Raw genomic sequence first — 12,464 nt, 5'->3', positions numbered from 1 at the left:
ACAAACTAAGACAAGGAAATTCAGGGAAACTTTTGAGGTAATACCAAAACTTTATATTATCTTTAATGTTTACATCAAGGTACCTGCTTATAATTTGATAAAAGCAAAATCAAAATGGGGTCCCTTTATACATACATGTAACCTGTACTCTAACACACTCACCTAGAACTGGTACAAATACAGAATTTAGTCCATTCACCTGAAATATCACAGATCAGTTGCTTCCATTCTATCACTGATTTCACACCAAGCAGCTTTGTGGGGCATATTTTCTCTATCTAGAGAATGATTTGCCACACATAGACACAGACATCTTTTCTCTATAGTATGATATGCCATACATACATAGATAGACAGACAGACAAACACACAAACATAATTGGACAAACACCCACACACACAAATAAAACCTCTCAACTACTGCTCTCCTACATTCGCCAAATCCATAAGCCTGCAGAATTACAAACACGCATGTAAACTAAAATCCCTCCCTTCTCTTAAAGACGATGGCTTTGCACATATCTCGAACCCATTTGTCTCTCCCAGGCAAACTCTCCTTAAAAAATAAAAATAAAAAACCCGCAAATAACCCGAACAAACAAATAAAAATCCACATCACTGTCCTCTTTGATTAACTCTGTCAGTACTATCAGCAACTTGTTTATGTACAATCTTAATGGCAAATTTGGGGCTGTGGCCCTCAGAGGGTTGAGGACGAGACAGAGAGAGAGAGATGGGGGAGCTAGGTCTTTCAATAACTCCGCTCAAAACGACTCTCCACGTGCGGAGCACGCATTCCCGGCTTCATCCACAGTTTTGAGAAGAGCCCCGCCATCACGCCGGATCAATATCACAATATGCACTCGACAACACACCCAGGGAAGCTGAAATCTGAAATCCGGAAAAACTTGGGCAAGTCGCGACAGATGCTGAGGAGAGGGGAGGGGAAAAAGGGAGTGAAGAACGCGGCTGAAAAGCAACTTTGTGTTCACAACGAGGGAGGGACCCCCCCCCCCCAAAAAAAAAAAAAAGAGGAAAGAAAGAAATCAAGTTGTTCTTTACTCCTTGCCTAGCCCCTTCAAATGCATGGCGTGTAATCCGGCGGGCATTACCGATTTTATCACAAGTATCTTCTTGTACCGTCTGGAGGACTTGATACAGAAAATCAGGATTAGGCCTGTCCTACTTGCAAGTCAACAGCTTCATGCAAACACGGCAGCATCCCAGGTCAACTTGAATTGGAAAATATTTTTAAAAAAAGAATATTAACTCCCGCAAAATGTATGGTATATATACACTACTTCAATTTGGTTGGGACATGTGACCTCTAATCGAATTACCAAGAAGGCATCTCTATTGTAGAATCCACCTACAAAAGAGATCTGTTGATCCATCAATCCGATCTCAAACTGTTCCTTCCAGCCCCCTATGCTTTGTCCTCAAATCCCGACATGTTCTGAGAAATAAGTGAGTGAACTTCAGCTTTCCTTTCCTTCTCCCCCCCCCCTCCATCTCCTATTTATCTCAACTTCATTAATTTCCGAGTACTGTCATTAACCGAGGTAAATATTCAACTCGCCATCAAAACTAATTGGTCCGATCAATCAGATCGCCCCGAACCGCGCACAACAAATTGTATATTTGCATTGCTCTACTCACTGACCCCGCACAATCCACGGGCAGAGTTTACAAATTGAAATCCGTGACCTGAATTTCACAATCACTGATTATTCTCAGCACTGCTGGTCTATATTGTCCTGAGGACAACACTTCCAAGCAAGATGAATGATGTTCTTTATTACTCTGCATCAACTCACATTTGCTCCCGTGCGACGAAGTAATTCTGTACAGTACGTGCTCTGATTTCATAAGTAGAATTAACTTTAAAAGATTACCAGTAAATAATTCTGCTTGGACTGAATGCAATATGAAAAGCAGATAGGTCTATACTGTGTTTGTACATTTCTTTGTTTTATTCTACAGCACACTGAACTGGAGAATAAAAGACACTGTACCAACTTACAAGTGTTACATTACAATGACTTATATATTGTCTTATATATCGGGGGGGGGGGCATTTCATATTAGATCATAGCATTTTTTTTCTTGATTAACTTTTTACATCAATGAAAAGTTTCTCGGATGCCATTAAATATATCTAGTCTATTAGACTACATTTTGGTATCCTGGGCATAACAAAGTCAACAACTGAAACACATTACAGGGTGAAATTTGTCTGGCTGCAACTGCATGCGATATGCATAGAATACTTTTACACTGTTACTAATGAAGCTCATAGCATCACAAGTCTACTCCCACATTCCAATGAGCTGTATCCACCTATTTACATACGGTACACATTCAGATATCCCGTGTAAAGCCCAAGAGTATATTAGATTGGACCGAGTGTCTGACACCTGTTCAAATGTCAGGGTATCATTTATATAAAAGGCTACATGCACCGACAAACAAGCGCAGCGCAGGAAAGAAAAATGGTATCAATTCCCCCCCCCCCCCCCCCTACAAAAAAAAAAACAAAAAACATGAAAAAGTAGACAAGGCAAATGTGAATGGGCAAATGTCTGTCAATATAGGAGTACAGGTAAAGCTGATCTTATCTTTGATAAGGGCTATTTTCAGTCATTTGGGAATGCTCTTAGAAAATAGGATTTTTACTTCTTTCTGCTACCACATGATATGAAGTGATTTCCCCTTTAATTTTGCGTAGTGAGCAACTTGCGTCACAAGAGCTTTGACAGCTTCCCGCCACGTTTTACAAAAAGTGCCATGACTCAGGGCTGACAGATCGCGGCGTGACGACACACTCGTGAATCAACACTGACGAACGCAAACTGCAACAGCACAGCACATAACATCGGGAGGGGAAACTCGACACGACTCGAAATCCTGTGATATTTTGGAACTGTACCGTGGGCAGACAGGGTCATTGATTGATTTTCAGACTCAATAATCACAGTCCAGCATGGCAGAATTTGCCATAATTTGACATGAGGTTTGAAGTAAGCGAACGAGAGGAGAGCTATTTTAGGTGGCAATTTCGCCCACATATGGGCAATTCTAGTCTACTGCTGAGAAGCTCTGTTGGGATAAACCAATTCTTAAGAAGATGAAAACAAAGTACAGGAATATGGAGAAGAAGACAAGTAAAAAATAAAAGCTCACAAGGCAGGCAAGCCTACATGATTTAGATGATGAAACAAGTTATTTACCGGCTCTACAATAAGCACTTTGTATGCTACAAATCTTCACTGTTCATTTGAAAACCTGTATGGATACAAGATGCCAATCACTTTCACTTTGATGATCAAAAAAGCATTATCTTCCATTCCATACCTGCTCCACTAATATCCCTAGCAATGAAAGATATCGGCCTTTGACCTCAAACCCCTGACCTTTGACCTTACTGCTCACAATGTCCTCAAATTGTCCCTGCATCACCCACAGACACCCTGAACAAACTTTTACATACTGCCTCTATCAATTAATACTACACTGGAGGGATATTCAAGAAAACCCATGATACTGTATGCCTCCTGTGCCAATTTCTTCTAGTGGCATACATGGATCTGACAACCAAATTACCTTCGAAGCCACTTTTACACATTCCCATTCCCATAACCTTAGTGGCACGGCATGTGATACAGAACAATTATACCACATGCACCTGCAATATCAGCAGCCTTTCCTTTATGCGGCATGAAGCAAGCGCTACTTGCATGTATGACAAGTGCTACTTCTGGGAAATTAAAAAAGAAAAAATACTCTAATGAGCTATCAAGGAACATCAATTTATCAAAGGGAGTGTGGAAGCACGAATTATCCTCCCACACTGATATATTGCTCCAGGCACCCATGGGAAATTTTACTTCCCTCAATTCATTCCCCCCCCCCCCCTTCCTTCTATGTTTTGCTCCTTTTTTTTTTGGGGGGGGGGGGGGGTAGGAGGAGGGGGGGGGGAAGACATTCTGTCCTGTCAACTCTGCCATTCTATGGATGATTACCTATTCTCATCTCCCGAACACTGCACCTGCAAAACAGCAACGGTAATGGGTGGCGTGGCAGTAGTTGCCCGTGTGGTTGCGGGGTAGTTGCACAAGTGGCTATGTGTATTGTCAGCGACAGTAGTCACTATCAATTTACCACTGTGCACAGCTTCTCATCTTTAAAAAGCAGCACCACTGACACCAGTCTCCTCCCTATATCTTCACAAAAATATTGCCGGCAACATTTAACATCATCAACGTCAAAACTGTTGCATCAGCACCTATTGCTACTCATACATCCAATAATCATGATTATCATTATCATTTTTATCATTATGCAATAAGAAAATCATAGTAATAACAGTGATAACGAGAAAGCATACACATTTCTTCCGAGGGTATTTAACAGACCTTGATGACGACAAGAAATGACGTTAGAACTGACAACAATAAGCCTGCAGCCTTCCAGGTCTGCGTTTCCGATGTCATAGCAACGTGCAAAGTCAGTAACTAGTTTCCAAGGCTACCTAGTGCTGTTCCCTTGCTATGCTGAGGTCTGAATCACAGAGGCCATTTTGATTGCATCTTCCCTCTTCCATGCAACAGAGTTGAAGGGCTGGCTTCCTAGCTGTATGAATGCTTACGTTTTGCAGCTTTTCCTTAACCTGAACGGATCCATTGTGTCCCATGTGAGAGAGCCGCTGTTATCATCTACACTAATACATCTGCCTGAAATATTTTGCATTTTATTGTAAACTGGGTATTTACCATGTTCTCTCTATGTTTACAAAGTCCTAGACTTGATAAGATCACTGGACTCAAGAGCTCAGTCATGTCACAGTGAGATAGGAAAATAAAAGATTACATTCATACATAAGATAAGGACATGAGTGTGAAACTATTCATTTCAGACAAGGCAATACACCCCTTAGGGTATGCTAAATGTAGGAAGGGGAAGGACACATAGGCATTACGAGTGGATATGCATCGCAATTATGACTTATGGTCACATGGTTCTCGCTGCAATTAGTGGATGCAAATGACAGTTGAATATGTATTGTAATTAAAACTTTGACATTTCAGTTTTCCGTGGCAATCAGAGTGTTTACCAGCATCACGGACACATAATATTGTTTTTCTACGCCATCTTCACAAAAGATCACTCCTCTTCGAGGTTTCTTCGGAACACTTTAGGCAATTGATAGAGAATCGCACTGCAGAGTCGAAGTTTGCGAGAGCAGTTGCAGACAGGACTGTGAGAAAATGCTAACATATGCAGTCAATGGCATTCATCGGTCACTGTCCTTACTCGGAGCGAGTGCGCTCCAAACCCTCCTCTCCCCCCCCCCCCCCCCCTCCTCCCTGAGTCAACGACACATGTAATTTCCTTTCATCTTCAAACACCCATCCTCCCCCTCCCCGTCCGGCTACTCAGCAAGTTATAAAGTGGTGGAAGGCATCACGCCTTCCCCACATCATGTGCGACCTTTTGTACATTCTGCTCTCATACACTTCATGTCCACAACCCACCCCAGAACGGCTTTGAGTATGTGTTGAAGTGCTTAGTTAAATTCTTAATCACTTCCTCTGTCTGATATTACCATATTTCTCCGTAGATTTTTGCATCACCAGCTTTAGGATTCAACCACTTTGGAGGAAAATACCAGCCTAGGAGGTTGAACGAGGTATCAAAAACTGAAGCCACTTGACAGCCCTGACAAGCCCCCAATACACGAATACAGCTTGATTATGCCATGCACGGTTATGTAATGAAGACTGAACGTCATCTAATTAGCCTGGATTTTGTCATATTGCAGAGACTACATACATGTTATGAACCATTCTCTTGGTGCACCCTCCGACAGAGGCAAATAGATTAAGTATCTGAGATGATCTACATCCAGAGACGAGCTACATGGGAGAGAAGAGCACAGGATTGCAATTGTCACATGCCACAAGTGGAGAGAGAGAGGATGTTGTCAGGCACTCACCTGGAGAAATAGTACTCAAGTTGTCTCTGTAAGAGTTTGCGTAGGTCATCGCCCTTGGGTGGCTCCTGCTGAGACAAGTCTTCAGCTGTAGAGAGAGGTGGGAAGGAAGGGGAAGTAGGAGAAAGAAGGGGAAGAAGTGAAGGAAAGGAGAGAGAGAGAGAGACAGGGCAGAAATGAGAAGGGGAAGGGGAAAGGAAGAGGGAATGAAGAAGGGAGAAAAGAAGAACAAGATGGGTAGGGGGACAGGAGACAGAAGCAAGAAGGGGAGGAGGGAAAGGGAGGGGGAGGAACGAGGGGGCAGGAAGACGGGGGAAAGCAAGAGGGACGAGATGGGGAGGGGAAGCAGGACACAGAAGGAAGATGAGGGGAAAGGGAGGGGGAGGAATGAGTGGCAAGGGAGAAGGGGAATAGCAGGGGGAACACGATGGGGAGGGGGAGGGAGAGACAGATGTAAGATAGGGAGAAGGGGAAGAATGAGGGAGCAGGAACATGGGGCAGGAAGAAGGGGGATAGTAGGAGGAACAAGATGGGGAGGGAGAGGGGGAGGGAGAGTGGGAGGGAGAGGGGGAAGGAGAGGGGAAGGAAAGGGGAGGAATGAAAGGCAAGGAAGAAGGGGGAAAATGGGAGCAAACAAAACGGGGAGGAGGAGGTGGTGGTGGTAGGAGATAGATGGGTGGAGGGAAGAGATACAGATGGAAGAAGAAAGAAAAGTCAGCAGGAGAGAGAACAGATGCAGTTATGTATGAAAAAAGGTTGTGAAATCACGATGTGCAAAGCATAACATTTTTGACAAAGAAAATAAAAATGATGAAAAGCAAGAGTTATGTGCAAAGGTTACAGAGAAAAAAAAAGAGGATAAAATTGGGTGGGTAGGTGGGATGAGGGAAGGGAGATAAAGAAAGGGAGATAGAGACAGGAAGAACAAGAAAAAACAAGAAAAAATGATTCAAGGTTATCACTTTGTTATGAAGAAAAATAAATATCACTTCAGATGTGCATGCATCACACTTTAACATCATTTGAGATAGAAATGATGAATAGCCGAGTACATCACCATATAAATCACATTATTTGAGGTAGTTTTTACTTGGTTGCTATTACTTTTTATCAGTAATGTATCAGATTTGCTCCTGCAATGGACTGGGAATTACCAACATTTTTCTGATCTTGAAATACACAACGTACGTTCAGGATACTCATGTCCCTCTTCTACAAAGTAATTACGAGTGGTATTTACCTGTAACCATAGAGAATGAAATGGCCTTCAGAGGCAAAACTGCAGGAAAGCTACACATGTAATGATTCAAAACTATTTCCTTGACGGTTTTGTATTTTGAGGTCTTGCATACAAACTGTTTCCCACAACTTGTATGTCTGACAAAGCCAATTCAGTCAGGTTGAATCTTGTGACAGAGTTAACTCCCCCCAATGTTACATTAAAAAAAAAAAAAAACTTGGTCAACATTTGAAAAAAACGGGTTTAAACTGCATTTTCCCTTATCAATATTTCTTCTTTATTTATTTTTTGTGGGGGGGTCCTTTAAAATTGTGATTTTACCATCTCTTTATCACTTTTATGACAAAGCCATTAAAGGCACTGTTTACCATTGGGAGCTATGAGTTAAAAAAGTTTGTGTTACCAGTATCAAACTTGATGCATACAACTCTATGCGTAGGTCAGTTGTATCACAAAACATCCTACCATATAAAAATTTTGCAACAAAGCCAAAATAATAAGGAGATATCACTGCTTTTCTCAATACACCATAATTGTAGACAGTTTAGTCTATAAAATTTCATTATAACTATTGTTCACATTTTGTATATTTAACAATACTTAACATTGACTATGATGAATCAAATTTTTACATTGGTTGTTTCTATCCCTAACTCACATTTTAGAACTATTTTGAAGCATTAAAGCTGGGTTTTTGTTTCATCTGCACATGGTAAAAAATGCCTTTAAGAGGCAAACTCATTTATCCCCCCAGGATGTGCCTATCAATCTTGTTTGTACATTTGGAGACTTCTCGTAAGCAGCAAGAACATTCAATTCTTGCAAACCACAGCTGACTTGAAATTGTTGAGAAAGGATCTCCATTTAACACATTTGCTGCAGAAATGTGGGGCGAAAGCCAAGGTCACTAGAGAAAGGCTGGGTGGGGAGAGAACACTGTATATCAGCTGAGTTGAGACAAACACGTACTTCACAGCCCAAGCTGATTCAGTCAGCATGGGTGAATGAAGTAAACACTGCACTGGATTTTCAAGAAAACATGCATAAACGACTTGGTATTTGACCGCTACAAACGACTGCAATATAGGAATTGTCAGAGAGACATGAAAAAAGTCGCATTCACACACAAGAGTTATCAGTTTTTGCACTGCGATGCAAAAATCAATTTTATGTGCCTCTGTTCACATATGCTGTGCAGGACAAATAATTGCAATGTTTCAAAAAAAGAATCAACAGTGACCGGAACATGACCCAAGGAATATGAGCTTGCGGACCAACTGTAGCAAGATGCATTGAAGAATTCAAAAAAAGATGAAAAAGTCTCTGTGTAAAGTTCTCATGCATACTGCCAGCCAAATTATCGCGAGGTTTTAAATAATGATTTTCCTATCCTGATGCGGATTGCAAAAACTATTTTCTTTTGTGTGTGTGTGTATCCACACACACAAAAATTAAGTTTTCACATTGCAGGGCAAAAAGTCATGTTTCAAATAACATGAATTTGTGTGTGTGTGTGTGTGTGTGTGTGTGTGTGTGTGTGTGTGTATGTGTGCGAATGTGGCTAAAATCAGCATTCATTCCCAACTGCTTTGGGGGGAAAAAGAGGAATTTTTGTTGCAATTTTGTGAACACAGCAAAGAAAACACAGGTCAAGGTATTGTTGGTGTGTTCTTTTTCTATTTTCCTTTCCTTATACTACTGTATCTCAACTGACACATGGATTTGAAAAAAAAATGTCCTATTCTTCATTCTTGTTGCTGTAGATGTACATTGAAAGTCTTGACTACCTATTTCACTCGAGTCCTTCTGAAGACAGTGCCTAGTAACAGAATAGTAGTTGCTATATTCCAACTGAAACTACCATGTCTTGAGGAATATTTTGGTCGATATAGTAACAATATTGTCATGCTCAATAGAAATTCATACTGGAATGAGGCTCAACACCTGCTTAAAGTGATACGAAGCAGTTTTTTCTATCATTTTCCAGTACCGCTCAAAAACTGCTCAAGTATTAGGGATTACAGCAGCAAAATTTGGCAGGGTTGGGTGTACCAGATGTTGACATTTGTCGGTACTTGCTCGCAGCAAGAACTACATGTGACTGACTACAAAGGACAGGCACGTTCTCTCTGAATCTGCCACTGCTATTTTAAGACGCAAACTGAGCAAATAACCTTCAAATATTAAATTTCAAAGCATTTTCCGGCTTCAGACGTCTGACATCGTACCACAAGACATACTCATATACACTTGCAGATTCATTCTGAATTTATAGGTAGAAGTCCTTTTTATAAAAAGCAAGCATTTTTCTTTTCCTTTCTTTGTATTCATTTTTTTTTTTTTTTTTTTTGCACTATTTGATTCATACATGAGAATCCTTGCATCCAAGTTTGGCATTGGGCTTTTCATGACACTCTTTCCTCAAATCATGATTACTTTTCTGCAAGATTTAGAGCATTCAAGTTCTAGCATTCAAAACATGGCTATTGATATTTTCATAGCTTCGACAAATGACTGTTCTATTTTGAACGATCCCTTAGAAGTATATATACCTCCAAGGCAGTCTCGGTTGTTACTGTAATTGTCTGGAGCGAACTTCTCTAGGTTTGGCAGGTTTCCGGTTGTAGCAGCCTGATTCTAGAGAGAGAGTTCAATGAGAACTTCTATAGCCAAATCATTCTGCAAAAATCTAAACAACAAAAATGTCCACCTCCTGTCAAATTAATCTGAAAAATCAACAACTAAAAAAATCTACTTCCTGCCATATCATTCTAAGAAATAAACAACTAAAAAAAATCCACCTCCTGCCATAAAAAAAAAAGGAAAAAGTTATCAATTTTGATCCTGGTACTATAGTGCTTCAGTCATAATAGCATCCCTCACACATGCCACTCCCAACCATTGACTGGGCATTGCAAGAATGTTGAATTCACATTCCCTTTGGTTTGATACCACTGGACTTCCTAGCAGAAGTGTCTGCCAATTCAAATAAAAATGAAAATAAAATGTAAAACCTTCCTTTGATCATCTCACTTCCTTCCTTCATTTGAAAACACAACTAATCATTCCATAGCCTCTAAAAATGTAAAGTTGGAAACTCATTAAAAAAAACAAAAAACAATTTTCCCTCTTTGGTCTTTGACCATTTATGGATCTTTATCATGTTGTGCATGCACATTTCGTATTGATCAATAAAAACATTTTTTTTTTAAAAAAAAAAGAGAAAAGCACAATAAAGGACTGCATGAGACTAATCACAACTGAAAAAAATCTCGACATCTATTAGTCTGCAACTGGCCAATACAGCCTGTCATCGTTACCCAGACACACCACTTCGAATCGCGATAAGGCGATAATCACATTTTAGACGGTAGCGATTGCGGAACGGCCACAAGCCGCAGAGCTCTGACCAGAATCGGGGTAATGATAGCCAATTGGAGTGCGCTGCCTCGCACACTGATTGGTAACCGTGATAAACTTTGAATGACCCACTGTTCAAACTATCTGGAGACGAAGGTGAGAAGTGGTTCTCTTATAATGAACGATATCTGATTCACTCAGCTTCACACATTTACAGATTTCTTTTTTCAATTGTCCCTTGTTTGTTGAATGACACAAATTTGTTGGGCCATTCTTTTCTTAAATATAGGTTTAGCAATATTCCTTGTGTTTAGTCTCTCTTTTTTTTAAAAAGTCTAATCCAAAGTACGATATTGAATGAAATCTAATCAGCATGGAATTTATCAAATGTTGGAAATAACTGCACAACCCTAAATGCATTTGGATATATCACCAGTACTTTTTTGTCTCAAAATATCAACTTTTCTAGAGCATCAAAAGAACTCTTTCCTGAAGGCTTGTACATGTATGATGCTATCAGCTTTCATTGTATCTTGAAATAAGTCTTTAAAAAAATGTGAACTTTTTATTTGAAGCAAAACAAAAACAAAATTGTTTTCATTATCTTTGTGTTTTTTTAAAGGCATAATTTACCATTTGCAGATGAAACAAAAACCCGGTATTAGTGCTTAAAAATAGTTCTAAAATGAGAGTTAGGGATAGAAACAACCACTGTTAAAATTTGAATCCGTATAATCGACGATAAGTGTTGTTAAATACACAAAATGTGAACAATAGTTATAATAAAAATGTTTCCAGACTAAACCGTATACAGTTACGGTTTATTGAGAAAAAACCCTGATATCTCCTTATATTTTAGGTTTTATTGCAAATATTTCATATGGTAGGATGTTTTATGATACAACAGACCTACCGATATGCATCAAATGTGATATCTTGAACATTTTTGAAATCACTGCTCCCAAAGGTAAACTGGACCTTTAACATACTATCATAACACTGTTCTGGTATGACACAAATTGCTGTCAGGTTCACACCTTGAGAAGGCTATAGTTGAAATTTATCAAAATACAAAAAAAAAAAAAAAATCTTGAATGGATTGTCCGAGTTTTGCTTCAACTTTCATTAGTTCCAGACTACATTTAAAGTTACCAGAACTAGTTAGCCTACTAACGTGGTCCTCTTTTTCTGCCACCACAATACACAAAAAAAAGATGTCCAACAAACCCCGGAAGTCAAATAACCAACAAACAAGCAAATAAACAAAAAACAAATAAAGAAAAAACAAACAAGAAACAGTCAAATTTGTACTGCAGGAAATGCTAGTTCACATGAAGGGGGAAAAAGTTCTTCTAAGATAAAAATCAATTTATGAATAAATTACACTGCAATTACACTGAGAGGTATACTAACAATGATAGTGGCAACCTGCTGATTTTGACCTTAGGTGCATTCACACTGGCAGTGAAACACTGCAAAATACTGTGGTATTTAGGGTGGTGATTCAAATTTCGCACGAAATACAAATGCTAGATTTGAGCGTGAATCATGTTACAAAATACCACTGATCATACAGTGGTGCAATTCTCACATGACCAGACACACTGTGTGTCTTATCCCATTGGAGATATACGCAAAGCTTACCAGAAATATCACGGTATTTCATGAATGAGAATGACACCATGTGAATTGTCGCAGCACCTACTGCCATGGTATCTCGCTAATGAGAACAGTGCCAACAAATTTCTGTGGTATGTAGCATCACTGCCGAATTAATGTGAATGCACCACCTTTCAGGATGCGGTTCTCTCCGGGCGCAGGGTGTACAAACAATTAAAATGCAAGAGTGCCCCTTGAATTGTCGTCCCTGGG

General features: G+C 39.8%; 1 protein-coding gene across 1 annotated transcript in view; it reads right to left on the bottom strand.

The window, feature by feature from the left end:
• LOC140245048 (uncharacterized) overlaps nt 1-12,464 on the bottom strand; it is a 124,073-nt gene that overhangs the window by 63,131 nt on the left and 48,478 nt on the right. The window contains 1 exon segment of the mRNA XM_072324642.1: nt 5,996-6,080. Coding sequence (XP_072180743.1) covers nt 5,996-6,080 — 85 coding nt within the window.

This window comes from Diadema setosum, chromosome 22, assembly GCF_964275005.1.
Source record: "Diadema setosum chromosome 22, eeDiaSeto1, whole genome shotgun sequence".
In the NCBI taxonomy this organism is placed as follows: Eukaryota; Metazoa; Echinodermata; class Echinoidea; order Diadematoida; family Diadematidae; genus Diadema; species Diadema setosum.
This window is presented reverse-complemented; position numbering and strand designations above follow the sequence as displayed.